The 15,621-nt window shown below is 37.9% G+C and overlaps 1 protein-coding gene across 11 annotated transcripts in view; it reads right to left on the bottom strand.

Moving 5' to 3' along the window:
- The window catches only part of THOC2 (THO complex 2), a 130,505-nt gene that overhangs the window by 39,487 nt on the left and 75,397 nt on the right, over positions 1-15,621 (bottom strand). For 7 of the 11 annotated variants that reach the window (XR_002729636.1, XM_023202298.1, XM_023202305.1 and 4 more), the window contains exons 13-17: positions 6,632-6,673; positions 6,068-6,198; positions 5,864-5,965; positions 1,802-1,898; positions 195-288 (exon numbers count right to left, since the gene is read on the bottom strand). Coding sequence is in view for 10 of the 11 variants with exons in the window: in XM_023202298.1 (XP_023058066.1) it covers positions 195-288; positions 1,802-1,898; positions 5,864-5,965; positions 6,068-6,198; positions 6,632-6,673 (466 nt within the window). In the remaining variant the exon portion in view is untranslated. The remainder of the gene's footprint in view (positions 1-194; positions 289-1,801; positions 1,899-5,863; positions 5,966-6,067; positions 6,199-6,631; positions 6,674-15,621) is intronic. The other 4 variants (XM_023202307.1, XM_023202302.1, XM_023202306.1 and 1 more) reach the window with 1 other exon arrangement.

The following is a 15,621-nucleotide window of genomic DNA, read 5'->3' as shown; positions in this document are numbered from 1 at the left end:
TCTCTCTCTCTCTCACACACACACACACACACACACACACACACACACACACACACTACTGACTGACCAAACTTCAGATCAGCCACCTGAGTCAACCTCAGATGGCTACTAAAGGAAAACAAAATGAAAATAAAACATTTACCATATGATCTATTAAATATGAAATCTACATATTACTTCATTTGAAAGGATACAGGCCAAGACATCATAATTCAATGAAGTGAGGTATTTCAATGAATCTACTACAGGTGTTATTAAGTTATCATACTTCTGTATTTGTGACAAGATCTGGAAAACAGCAACAAATAATAGAAGGCATTAACTGATCAAAGGATTTCTATTGTGCCAACTAAGTAATGACTACACTTTTTATTTTTCAAAAGAAATAATGCTTATAATTAAAGTGGCTTCCTATATAAAGATTTAAATAAAGTGGTTTTTATATAAATATTTCATATTTATATAGAAATTACTATTTTATCACTGCCTTAGAGAATATTTTCTTAGGCTACATTTTTCAGTTAGAAAATAATTCCAATTCTATAAAAAATGACAGTGGTAATCTGACTGGAATTGCAATGAATCTGTAGATTCCTTTGGGCGGTATGGACATTTTAACTATATTGATTCTTCCAATCCAAGAGCATGGAATGTCTTTCCATTTGCTTTTATCATCTATGATTTCTTTCATCAGTGTTTTACAGTTCTAATACAGATCTTTCACCTCCTTGGTTAGATATATCTCTTGGCACTTTTTTTTGTGACTATTGTAAATGGGATTGTGCTCTTGATTTGGTTTTCAGCTTGAACATTATTGGTGTATAGAAATGTTACAGATTTTTGTATGTTGATTTTGTATCCTGAAACTTTACTATGGGTACACACGGACATAAAGATAGAAAGACACTGGGGACTCTAAAAGTAAATGGGGTGGGGCTTGTGAAGGTTTGAAAAACTACCTACTGGGTACTATGCTCACAATTTGGGTGAAGAGTTCAATAGAAGGCCAAACCTCAGCATTATGCAATACATCCATGTAATAAACCTGCACATGTACCCCTTGAATCTTAAAAAAATTAATTAAAAAAGGAAATAACTCCAGTTGGCCTAAAGCTGAATTTTGGAATGAAAGAGTCTAGTCTCTCTCATGTGTTTTAGAAATCTCTAAATATTGGCCAGGCATGGTGGCTCACGCCTATAATCCTAGCACTTCAGGACGCCAAGGCGGGTGGATTACCTGAGGTCAGGAGCTCAAGACCAGCCTGGCCAACATGGTGAAACCACACCTCTACTAAAAATACAAAAAATTAGCCAAGTGCAGTGGCGCGCGCCTGTAATCCCAGTTACTCGGGAGACAGGCAGGAGAATCACTTGAACCCGGGAGGCAGAGGTTGCGGTAAGCCGAGATCGGGTCACTGCACTATAGCCTGGGTGACAGAGCAAGACTTCATCTCAAAATAAATAAATAAATAAAAATAAACAAACATTGCAGTGATAGTACTACAGGTAAATCACAATGAAATGTCATTTGAATGTTTCTAAAAGCTAAAATCAAGTAATAAGTCCAGAAATCAAAATGTGGTATACAAAATAACATTATATATACAAAATAACTATTATATTGTCTATAATAGTAGCACTGTTACTATTAATAGAAAAATAGATCAATGTGTTACATATATTGTGTAGTAATTTTGTTTTTAGTATAACCTTACAATGTTTCATTTTCTAACATCATTCTGTTTCCACCTGAGCTGATTTAAAGGCAACAAAAAGAAAAATCCCTTAAAATAATATTAACCTCAAAACATACATAATCAAACAAAATGGTTGGATTGCTGTGGCTCAACTTCCCAATTTGTCTTCCAGAAGGCTTCACATTTTCCTTGGTTAGGCGCCTACAGAGGAAGAAAAAGGTGGCAGGGATCATCTTAAGTAACATTCCTTGTAATGTTGATAGCTTTGTTACATCATCGTGGGGGAAAAAGCAATTATTCCCCAAATATCCAAAACGGATTAATGCAAACAACCACATTCATCACATCCTTTATGGCAGGATTTGGGCTATTTTGGTTAGGGATTCTCCCAGAGGGTATTGAGATTTTATATTAAATGCTTAACATTTATAAAATACACATTTCCACTTCATAGTAATAGTCTAATAATCAGTAAAACTCTTAACGTACTCTGCAAGTACATAAAACTCTTCTTACAAAGAATCAAAATTATTTCAGATTGAGGAGGACTCATTTATCAGTTTAGGGATTAAGATATCAAATTTGGTGTCATGCAATGAAATGCCTCATGCCATCTGGCTCAGTGACTCTAACACAGCAATAGTTAATGCTGTACTCCTCAATATGTAAAGTTATCTGCTTTTCATATTCAAGGTAAACAATGTTTTGAAACTAAATTCTACTCCTTTCCTTCCTCTTTATTTCTTCCTTTGCTCGTCATCCTTTTACCAGCATTCTTCAAATTTGTATCTATTAATTCTTACAGTTCAAAACAATTATTATACAGAATCTTAAATGCCTCTGCTGAGATTATTACATAATAAATCTAGAGACTTGAAAAGGCTACAAGTGACAGGAAGGAAGCTTTCTAGGATGAAAACATAATGAAGTAAATTATGAATTCAGTTTATAATTCAGAAGATGTGACCATTATCCAAGTGACAAACTTGCTATAATTAATTTCTCATGACAAAACTGGCCCCATCAATCAAAATTATTTCATCATCAACTGCTGCCCTTTCCAACGCTCCATATCCCAGTTTTTGTTTCATAGAAAAGAGAGACCATTAGTTTTAACAGTTAGCTATACAGTATTTTGTTCAAATTTCCAAATTACCACTACCTGTCCCTATTTCTAACCCCAATATTTCAGGTGCCTCCCTCTACTTGCCAAGGTCAACCCCTCCTCTCTCTGTTTTTTATTCCATTCCCTTCTGCCTCCATCACCCTGGAGGGACAAACAAACAAAAATTAAAGAAATATTTTCTTGTCTTTGTCTTCCCCTCAAACCACCAGTGTCTAGCATATGGAACACAACAAACATTTGTAGAAAGAATTATTAAATGCCCTATAGCAAGCTCATGTTTTAAATAGTATTCAAAACTCATGAAATTCTACAAGTAATAAATTAATACATCATATGCTCAATGTAAAAACTTCAAACAGTAACAAAATCATATTGTTTAAGCCTGGTAAAATAGTTTTAGCTTTGGAATATAACAAAAATCCAAGTATATTAAAAATTCTGCACATATTATTCTGTAGTAAATTATTTTTTTATTCATTCATATTAATACCTACGATGACAGTCAAAGTACTAAGCATTAGAAAAACAAGGAAGATTGTGTCTCCTCAGCCTTTTGGCTAAGGTCAAGTGTAGAAATATAAGGATGAGGCCAGGTGCAGTGGCTCACACCTGTAATCCCACCACTTTGGGAGGCTGAGGTGGGTGAATCACAAGGTTAGAAGTTCGAGACCAGCCTGGCCAACATGGTGAAACCCCGTCTCTACTAAAAATACAAAAAATTAGCTGGACGTAGTGGCGGGCGCCTGTAATCCCAACTATTTGGGAGGCCGAGGCAGGAGAATAGCTTGAACCCAGGAGGCAAAGGTTGCAGTGAGCCGAGATCGTGCCACTGCAGCACTCCAGCATGGGCAACAGTGCAAAACTCCATCTCCCAAAAAAAAAAAAAAAAAAGGATGAATAACAGAATAACAGTTCCTGCTCTCAAGCCTGGTCCAGTGAGGGAGACAGATTTCAAATCATTTATTAAATTTCAATATTCTTAAAAAGAGCAATCAACAGAATAGTACTTATATGCTATTGATAATCTAAAAGGTGGCTGGGGTGTGGTGGCTCACATCTGTAACTCCAGCACTAAGACTAAGAGGTCAAGGTGGGAGGATCACTTGAGGCCAGGAGTTCAAGACCAGCCTGGGCAACATAGTGAGGTCCCATTTTTACAAAGAAAAAACAATATTAATATAATAATAATAATAAGAGGGGGAAAATATATTCGTACTGACTTGTATATACACAAGAATATATGGAAGGATAAATAAGAGACTAAACAGTGGTTACTTTCTTTTCCTAGGGGGGAAGAACTGAGTAGATGGAGGATGGGGTAAGACTTTTTGCTGTATGTATACCTTTTATATTTACTGAAACTTAATCCATGTAAACATATAAACTATTCAAAACATTAGATAATTAAAAACAGAAAAACAATCATATCAATGTACCTAGAGGTATGATAACATTAGATGCATAAAGAATAGCGGTGGAAATAAAGATCGATTGTGCTTGGCAGTTTATGCTAGGGAAGCCTTCACTGGAAGTAACACTGGAGCTCATTCTCCAAGAATGAGGTCACCAGATGGAAAGGGGGAAAGAAAGGTAAGGGAAAACCTGTACAAACAGAGGAAACAAAAAGTATACACAGGGGAAGAGAAGCTAAGGAGAGAGTGGTACATTTAGGGAAACATTAGTAGGCTCAGCACATCTGGAAGCAGAATTGGCAGGAAAGGAGGTTGTATGCAGGGAGGGACAAAGCAGGGAGGACCTCTTACTTATATCACCATGCCATAAAGCCTAACATATACCTTCAGGTAAAGTCAGTCACCAAAGGATTTTTAAGTAAGAGAATATACAAATCACTGTAATATGCCAGATAAAAGAACTAAGGTAGTGGTGGCAGAGACAGCGGATGAATTTAAGGTATTTAATAATGCTTAATGTATTATTAAACAATCCATGCAGAGCACTTAGTTTAATGCCTGGCACATATAGTAAGAGCTCCCCTAAATATTAGCTGATGTTGTTAAGCTAGAAACTGTACCTGGAGAACTCTTAAGTCCAGAAACTCTTTCAGACCTAATAACATCTCCTGCCAAAAAAAACTCCCCCAAGTGAAATCATTTACTCTCATCTATCCTCCCACAGCACTTTATTCATGCTGTATAACATGTATAACCTATTAAACTAGGTTGTTTCAATATAATCCATAGGCTCACAGGGGGAAAAAAAAAAGATTGTGATCATGCACACACCTGTTTTCCCAGTAGACTGTGACCAGAAACAGTATCACTGGGCAAAGACAACATTTAACAGACATTACACACTGTTAAATCTAAATAAACTGAGAACGAACTACTTTTAATTAGAATAACCATACCACTGCCATGAATTTAAAAAAGGAATGACAACTGACAATAGCCTCATTGAAAACACTTACAATACAGCAATATAATTAAGTATCTAAACTAATACGAATCTGAAGTATATGATTTTCATAATTAAACTTCAAATAACCTACTGGGAAGTAGAACATCACTCTTATGTTTTTAATGATATGAAAATAAAAGTGTACAAACTTTTTTAAAAAAGAAATTTCTCAAAAGTTGATCCCTGCGGAGATAGTTCTGGATAATTTCATTAGTTCTTCCTAACAGATTAAAAAAATTTATTATGGCAACTTTCAGCAGAGGAAACTGTAGAACTTTTACTACCTTGCACAAATCACTAAAGGTAAGCAAAGGCCACAGCAGGCTGTCCTTAAAAAGAAGAAAACAAAACCCTCATCCTATAACATGATGCATGTATTAAAGAGGATTTTCATTAGATTTTTATCCATATGTAAACAGGACAACTATGAAAACATTAACTTGGTAGTCAAAACGAGCTAAAACCACAGTTAATAGTCATTCCATCTGTAGTATATAAATCAGCTATACCATTCACAACACATAGGCTTTCTCAAAACTGAGGCTCAGACAAGCTACCTGAAAGAAAATAAATGAGATCCAGATATAATTTAGATTAGTATGAAAAATAAATTAAAACTTACTTCATGATATATTTGGCTCTGTCTATTGTTTGAGCTTTAACTTTTACTAAAAGTGGGTGACTGTTATAAGTTTCATTCTTCCACTGGCCATACAGACGGTATCTTAAAAAACGATGAGATGAAGAATTAGGAAAAGTTAAACACTTAGAGGTTAATATACTAGAATTACTAATAGTTAAAAACATGAAAATAATATGTATTTACCTATGCTGATACGGAAATGTTTTAAACATTCCCCATAGTTCCTCAGACATACAAGCATTGCAGTCCATCAAAGAAAGAGATGGAAGTAGTACCTGGTCAGTAATGCTAAGCAAACAGCTAAGGATAACTTCCTAAAAGAAAGAAGAAAAAGTTATTTCAGTAAGATGTCTATATTAATATAACCAACAATAAATTTATGACAGCCTTGGGAAAATTACTATTTCTTAATCTCATAACATACAATATCCCATTCCTCACCCACCCTTTTCACAATGCTTATTTATGTTTCTCCATCTAAGACATAAAATGGGGTGAGGAAAGGAAAGGGGTAGCAAAGGAATGAGGAACTTTTCTCTCTCTTCCTTTTTCAACATATTAATCCTCAGAGGAAAAAATGTTAATCTTAAAAGATAACTTTGCATAAGCTGCCAAAAACTATAATCAGCATCTACATTATAAAACAATTACTCATACAGATGATTAAAACTTGTTCACAGTAATATTTGTAGTATACTGTACCAAGACAAACATTAGACACATTATTGGATTTTTCTAGTCTCTTACCGTTTTTTCTTTATCTTCTTGTTTGCTTCCATCAGACTGAAACTATAATTTAAAAAAAGAAATTAATAAAATACAAAATGGCTAAGACTATGGTGTCACAATTTAGGTTCCAATTTGAAAAAACTTTAACTTGCACATGGTTCTTACTTTTTACAAATATGTAGATTTTAAATACAGCCTGTTAACCTTTTTAAATTTTATCTATGTTTCTAACCTCTAAGTCATACTTGACATCCATGAATTTTGTGTCAATTTTTATAAACCAATTCTTTTCTCAACCTATCAAACCAAAGCATCCTAAAATTGATCTAAGTATTTATTATAAAAATGTAGTGAGGGCTGGGCATGGTGCCTCATGCCTGTAATCCCAGGACTTTGGGAGGCCGACATGGGCAGATCCCCTGAGGTCAGGCGTTTGAGACCAGCCTGTCCAACATGGCGAAACCCCGTCTCTACTAAAAATACAAAAATTAACCAGGCATGGTGGCGCGCACCTGTAGCCTCAGCTACTCGGGAGGCTTAGGCAGGAGAACCGCTTGAACCCAGGAGGCATAGGTTGCAGTGAGCCGAGATCGTGCCATTGCCCACCAGCCTGGGCGACAAGAACAAAAAAAAGAAAAAAAAAATTGTGGCCAGTACAATAATTTCATTATAATACATTTGCATTTTTCCATCCAGAGATTATAGTTTTTCTTCTACGGAATTAGTATAATCAAACACTAAAGCAACAAAAATGCAAAAACAAAGCCAAATTAAACACAAAGAAATTTAAAACTATCTTTTAATTCACCACTCCCAAAGTCCTCACTGAAAGATAAGCCCAAAATACCAATAACATTACTAACAAAGACAAAACTATTGCTTAAATTGTACAGACTGAATGAAAAATCCTGGGTCTGTATTATATAAACAATTTGTAGATTTGCAGATGAGCCCCTAAAGTGATGTTTGACAAGGATGTCTATTAATTCAAAATTAAACAGTGAATGATATTTGTGTGAATGTAAACAGAGACAGCTGGTGGAGTCTGTAGAGGACAAAAAGACAACTGAAGTACTGACAACCAGTGACAATCTAGATTTCTGACAAGAATTTAGCTCAATATCAAGTGAGAAAGAGGGAAAAGCTAATATGCGGATAATAAGCTTCTTATTTTCTTGGTAGATAAGGGTGTTTTGTGTATGCATACATTTTCACACTTCAGTAATGGATGTTACCACAGGAAAAGTCTAACCGTTATGCTACATTTTCACATAACACTAATTCAGGGCCTGCCATGTTACCTTTATGGGAAAATACATACACTCAATTTGTTTTTAATTGGCAGGTTAAAAAGGTATGGTTCCTTTCACAGCAATAATTTATTAAGTCAACATAAATCCTGGTAAGCAAAGAAGGAACTGGGTTACAGAGGAGTGGCCTGGCAGAAAAAAGCCAGATGGTTTGGTTTGGTTTGGGGGTGGTGAGGTGGCATACACATAATTCTGGTGGCATATAGGATGTACACTGGAAAACAAAAATACAGGTATCCTGTAATTGGAAAAACTAGGTTTATGGTATATTATGTCAGGGATAAAGACAGTTAAGCTCCTCCTTTCCTGGTATACTATAATTTAAACAAACCTAATAAAGCAACACAGTTTTTTCCCCATAGAAATAAAACATTTTCTTATTTACTAAGTTGTCCTAATTCCCTTTCTAGGTGATTCACATGAGTTTCAAGCATCTATTCTCTAGATTTCATATCAATTTCACGCATCAATTCTCTAGATTTCATAAGCAGGAAAATTTGAAAAGGGGAAAGAAATAAAGGAAGCAAAATAAAACTAACTAGAAGAGCAGTAAAAGACCTTCCTATCAAAGTCGAATTATATCAAGAATGTACAAAATTAAATCAAGAAGTACATGCAAATAAAAGGAATTTTCTTCTGTTTGGTAGAAAAATACATTCTACTCCCTTGATACTTTTTCTTTTAGTTTAATTCGCTTTTTAATTCAAAGCAACTGTAAGATTCTCACATAACACTATAAGTTTTATTGAATGCCAGCTAGAAACGGGAGGGAGACAGAAACAGGGAGGGAGAACAAGAGACATGCATTCATTCATTCATTCATTCATTCATTCATTCATTTACTGACTAAATTCCAGGCATTGGGAATTCAAATATGAACAGGACAGAGTACTGGCACCTCTTGAAGATCAAAAACTATACTTGGGCCAGGCTGATGCCTGTAATCCAAGCACTTTGGGAAGCTGAGGCAGACGAATCATGAAGTCAGGAGTTAGAGACCAACCTGACCAATATGGCTAAACCCCATCTCTCCTAAAAATACAAAGATCTAGCCGAGCAAAGTCCCAGTTACTCGGAAAGTTGAGGCAGGAGAATCGCTTGAACCTGGGAGGTGGTGGTTGCAGTGAGCCTAGATCACGCCACTGCACTCCAGCCTGACAGCAAAAGAGCAAAACTCTGTCTCAAAAAAAAAAAAAAAAAAAAGATTTTGAAAATGGAAAATAAAACCTGCAGATCTATGAAGATCAAAGGGGAAGTTAAAAAAAGCTGTATCAAGTGTTGAGACCTGGCAAATTATTTAAATTTCAGCCTAATTTCTATGAACTCTCAGAAATCATGGCTTCGGTGGCTGGCAAGGTGGCCAAATAGAAACAGCTCCAGTCTGCAGCTCCTAGCAAGAGGGTGAATTATTTCTGCATTTCCAACTGAGGTACCCGGCTCATCTCAGTGGGACTGGTTAAACAGCGGGTGCAGTCCACGGAGGGTAAGCCAAAGCAGGGTGGGGCATTGCCTCACCCAGGAAGTGCAAGGGGTCAGGGAACTCCCTCCCCTAGCCAAGGAAAGCCATGAAGGACTGTGCCGTGAGGAACGGTAGATTCGGGCCCAGATATTGAGCTTTTCCCACAGTCTTCACAACCCGCAGACCAGGAGACTCCCTCTGTGCCTACACCACCAGGGTCCTGGGTTTCAAGCACAAAATTGGATGGTCATTTGGGCAGACACTGAGCTAGCTGCAGGAGTTTTCTTTCACATCCCAGTAGTTCCTGGAACACCAGCGAGACGGAACCATCCACTCCCCTGGAAAGGGGGCTGAAGCCACAGAGCCAAGTGGTCTAGCTTAGCGGATCCCACCCCCACGGAGCCCAGCAAGCTAAGATCCACTGGCTTGACATTCTCGCTGCCAGCACAGCAGTCTTAAGTCATCCCGGGACAGAGGCTTGAGCAGGTAGTTTTCCCCTCATAGTGTAAACAAAGCCGCTGGGAAGTTCAAATTGAGCAGAGCCCACTGCAGCGTCCCAAAGCTGGTGTAGCCTGACTGTCTCTCTAAATTCCTCCTCTCTGGGCAGGGCATCTCTGAAAGAAAGGCAGTAGCCCCAGTCAGGGGCTTACAAATAAAACTCCCATCTTCCTGGGACAGAGCACCTTGGGGAAGAGGTGGCTGTGGGCACAGCTTCAGCAGACTTAAATGTTCCTGCCTGCTAGCTCTGAAGGGGACAGAGGATCTCTCAGGATAGCAGTCAAGCTCTGCTAAGAGAGAGACTGCCTCCTCAAGTGGGTGATTGACCCCTGTGCCTCCTGACCAAGAGACACTTTCCAGCAGGGGTCGACAGACATCATACAGGAGAGCTCTGGCTGGCATGTGGCAGGTGCCCCTCCAGGATGAATCTTCCAGAAGAAGGAAAAGACAGCAATCTTTGCTGTTCTGCAGCCTCCGCTGGATCTACCCAGGCAAACAGGGTCTGGAGTAGACCTCCAGCAAACTCCAGCAGACCTGCAGCAGAGAGGCCTATTAGAAGGAAAAGTAACAAACAGAAAGTAATAGAGTCAACACCAACAAATAGGACATTCACACAAAAACTCCACCCGAATGTCACCAACATCAAAGACCACAGGTAGATAAATCCACGAAGATGAGGAAAAAACAGCATAAAAAAGCTGAAAATTCCAAAAACCAGAATGCCTCTTCTCCTCCAAAGGATCACAACTCCTCAACAACAAGGGAACAAAACTGGACAGAGAATGAGTTTGAGGAACTGACAGAAGTAGGCTTCAGAAGGTGGGTAATAAGAAACTCCTCCAAGCTAAAGGAACATGTTCTAACCCAATGCAAGGAAGCTAAGAACCTTGAAAAAAGGTTAGAGAATTGCTAACTAGAATAACCAGTTAAGAGAACAAAAATGACCTGATGGAGCTGAAAGACACAGCATGAGAACTTCCTGAAGCATACGCAAGTATCTATAGCCAAATCGATCAAGCAGAAGAAAGGATATCAGAGACTGAAGCTCAAGTTAATGAAACAAAGCGTGAAGACAAGATTAGAGAAAAAAAAAATGAAAAAGAACAAACAAAGCCTCCAAGAAACATGGGACTATGTGAAAAGACCAAACCTCCGTTTGCTTCGTGTACCTGAAAGTCACAGGGAGAATGGAACCAAGTTGGAAAACACTCTTCAGGGTATTATCCAGGAAAACTTCTCCAATCTAGCAAGACAGGCCAACATTCAAATTCAGGAAATACAGAGATCACCACAAAGATACTCCTCGAGAAGAGCAACCCCAAGACACATAATCATCAGATTCACCAAGGTCAAAACAAAGAAAAAAATGTTAAGGGCAGCCAGAGAGAAAGGTCGGGTTACCCACAAAGGGAAGCCCATCAGACTAACAGCAGATCTCTCAGCAGAAACCTTACAGGCCAGAAGAGAGTGGGGTCTAATAATCAACATTCTTAAAGAAAAGAAAAGAATTTTCAACCCAGAAGTTCATATCCAGCCAAACTAAGTTTCACAAGCGAAGGAGAAGTAAAATCCTTTACAGACAAGCAAATGCTGAGAGATTTTGTCACTACCAGGCCTGCCTTATAAGAGCTCTTGAAGGAAGCACTAAATATGGAAAGGAAAGACTGGTAACAGCTACTGCAAAAACCTACCAAATTGTAAACACCATCGACACTATGAAGAAACTGCATCAACTAACAGGCAAAATAACCAGCTAGCATCATAATGACAGGATCAAATTCACACATAACAATATGAACCTTAAATGTAAATGGGCTAAATGCCCCTAAATTAAGACACAGACTAGCAAATTGGATAGAATCAAGACCCATCAGTGTGCTGTATTTGGGAGACCCATCTCACGTGCAAAGACACACATAGGCTCAAAATAAAGGGATGGAGGAAGATTCACCAAGCAAATGGAAAGCAAAAAAAGCAGGGGTTGCAATCCTAGTCTCTGATAAAACAGACGTTAAAACAACAAAGATCAAAAAAGACAAAGAGGGGTATTACATAATGGTAAAGGGATCAATGCAACAAGAAGAGCTAACTATCCTAAATATATATGCACCCAATACAGGAGCACCCAGATTCATAAAGCAAGTTCTTAGAGACCTACAAAGAGACTTAGGCTCCCACACAATAATAGTGGGAGACTTTAACACCCCACTGTCAATACTAGACAGATCAACAAGACAGAAAATTAACTAAGACATTCAGGACTTTAACTCAGCTCTGAACAAAGCAGACTTAATAGACATCTACAGAACTCTCCACCTCAAATCAACAGAATATACATTCTTCTCAGCATCACATCACACTTATTCTAAAATTGACCACATAATTGGACGTAAAAGACTCCTCAGGAAATGCAAAAGAATGGAAATTATAACAGTCTCTCTGACCACAGTGCAATCAAATTAGAACTCGGGATTAAGAAACTCACTCAAAACCACACAACTACATGGAAACTGAACAACCTGCCCTGAATGACTACTGGGTAAATAATGAAATTAATGCAGAAATAAATAAGCTATTTGAAACCAATGAGAACAAAGAGACAACGTACCAGAATCTCTGGGACGCAGCTAAGGCAGTGTTTAGAGAGAAATTTATAGCACCAAATGCCCACAGGAGAATGTGGAAAAGATCTAAAATCGATATCCTAACATCACAATTAAAAGAACTAGAGAAGCAAGTGCAAACAAATTCAAAATCTAGCAGAAGACAAGAAATAACTAAGATTAGAGAAGAACTGAAGGAGATAGAGACACAAAAAAAAACCCTTCAAAATATCACTGAATCCAGGAGCTGGTTTTTTGAAAAGATTAACAAAATAGACTGCTAGCCCGATTAATAAAGAAGAAAAGAGAAAAGAATCAAATAGACACAATAAAAAATTATAAAGGGGATACCACCACTGATCCCACAGAAATACAAACTACCATCAGAGAATACTATAAACACCTCTACGCAAATCTAGAAAATCTAGAAGAAATAGATAAATTCCTGGATACATGCGCCCTCCCAAGACTAAACCAGGAAGAAGTAGAATCCCTGAATAGACCAATAACAAGTTCTGAAATAGAGGCAGTAATTAATAACCTACCAACCAAAAAAAGCCCAGGACCAGACGGACTCACAGCCAAATTCTACCAGAGGTACAAAGAGAAACTGGTACCATTCTTTCTGAAACCATTCCAAACAATAGAAAAAGAGGGACTCCTCTCTAACTCATTTTACGAGGCCAGCATCATCCTGATACCAAAACCTGGCAAAGACACAACAAAAAAGAAAATTTTAGGCCGACATCCCTGATGAACATATATGCAAAAATCCTCAATAAAATACTGGCAAACCGAATCCAGCAGCACATCAAAAAGCTTATCCACCACAATCAAATCAGCTTCATCCCTGGGATGCAAGGCTGGCTCAACATACATAAATCAATAAACATAATCCATCACATAAACAGAACCAATGACAAAAACTACATGATTATCTCAATAGATGCAGAAGAGGCCTTCCATAAAATACAACACCCCTTCATGCTAAAAACTCTCAATAAACTAGGTATTGGTGGAACATATCTCAAAATAATAAGAGCTATTTATGACAAACCCACAGCCAATATCATATTGAGTGGGCAAAAGCTGGAAGCATTCCCTTTGAAAACCAGCACAAGACAGGGATGCCCTCTCTCACCAATCCTATTCAACATAGTACTGGAAGTTCTAGTCAGGGCAGTCAGCCAAGAGAAAGAATAAAGTGTACTGAAAAAGGAAGAAAGGAAGTCAAATTGTCTCTGTTTGCAGATGTCATGATCGTATATTTAGAAAACCCCATCGTCTCAGCCCAAAATCTCCTTAAGCTGATAAGTAACTTCAGCAAAGACTCAGGATACAAATCAATGTGCAAAAATCAAAAGCATTTCTACACACCAATAATAGAGAGCCAAATCATGAGTGAACTCCCATTCACAATTGCTACAGAGAGAATAAAATACCTAGGAATATAGCTTACAAGGGATGTGAAGGACCTCCTAAGGAAAACTACAAACTACTGCTCAAGGAAATAAGAGAGGACACAAGCAAATGGAAAAACATTCCATGTTCATGGATAGGAAGAATCAATATCGTGAAAATGGCCACACCACCCAAAGTAATTTACAGATTCATTGCTATCCCCATCAAGCTACCAGTGACTTTTTTTCATAGAGTCAGAAAAAACTTTAAATTTCATATGGAACCAAAAAAGAGCTCATACACCCAAGACAATCCTAAGCAAAAAGAACAAAGTTGGAGGCATCACGCTACCTGACTTCAAACTATATTACAAGGCTATAGTAACAAAAACAGCATGGTACTGGTACCAAAACAGATACATAGACCAGTGGAACAGAACAGAGGCCTCAGAAATAACGCCACACATCTACAAACATCTGATCTTTGACAAACCTGACAAAAACAAGCAATGGGGAAAGGATCCCCTATTTAACAAATGGTGTTGGGAAAACTGGCTAGCCATATGCAGAAAACTGAAACTGGACTCTTTCCATACACTGTGTACAACAATTAACTCAAGATAGATTAAAAGACTTAAACGTAAGACCTAAAATCAGAAAAGCCCTAGAAGAAAACTTAGGCAATACCATTTAGGACAAAGGCATGGGCAAAGACTTCATGACTAAAACACCAAAAGCAATGGCAACAAAAGCCAAAATTGACAAGTGGCATCTAACTAAACTAAAGAGCTTCTGCACAGCAAAAGAAACTATCATCAGAGTGAACAGGCAACCTACAGAATGGGAGAAAATTTTTGTAATCTATCCATCTGACAAAGGGCTAATATCCAGAATCTAGAATGAACAAATTTACAAGAAAAAAACAACCCCATCAAAAAGCGGGCAAATGATATGAACAGACACTTCTCAAAAGAAGACATTTATGCAGCCAAAAAACATATGAAAAAATGCTCATCATCACTGGTCATCAGAGGAATGCAAATCAAAACCACAATGAGATACCATCTCACACCAGTTAGAATGGTCATCATTAAAAAGTTAGGAAACAACAGATGCTGGAGAGGATGTAGAGAAACAGGAATGCTTTCACACTGTTGTAAATTAGTTCAACCATTGTGGAAGACAGTGTGGCGATTCCTCAAGGATCTAGAATCAGAAATACCATTTGACCCAGCAATCCCATTACTGGGTATATACCCAAAGGATTATAAATCATTCTACTATAAAGACACATGCACATGTATGTTTATTGCAGCACGGTTCACAACAGCAAAGACTTGGAACCTACCCAATGCCCATCAATGATAGATTGGATAAAGAAAATGTGTCACATATACACCATGGAATACTATGCAGCCATAAAAACGGATGAGTTCATGTCCTTTGCAGGGACATGGATGACGCTGGAAACCATCATTCTCAGCAAACTATCGCAAGAACAGAAAACCAAACACCGCATGTTTGGGAGTTGAACAATGAGAACACAAGGGACACAGTGAGGGGAACATCACACACAGGGGCCTGTAACGGGGTGGGGGGCTAAGGGAGGGATAGCATTAGGAGAAATACCTAATGTAGATGACAGGTTGATGGGTGCAGCAAACCACCATGGCACGTGTATACCTGTGTAACAAACCTGCATGTTCTGCACATGCATCCCAGAACTTAAAGTATAATT

This window comes from Piliocolobus tephrosceles, chromosome 12, assembly GCF_002776525.5.
Source record: "Piliocolobus tephrosceles isolate RC106 chromosome 12, ASM277652v3, whole genome shotgun sequence".
In the NCBI taxonomy this organism is placed as follows: Eukaryota; Metazoa; Chordata; class Mammalia; order Primates; family Cercopithecidae; genus Piliocolobus; species Piliocolobus tephrosceles.
The sequence above is the reverse complement of the archived record's forward strand: the minus strand, read 5'-3'. Positions and strand labels throughout refer to the sequence as shown.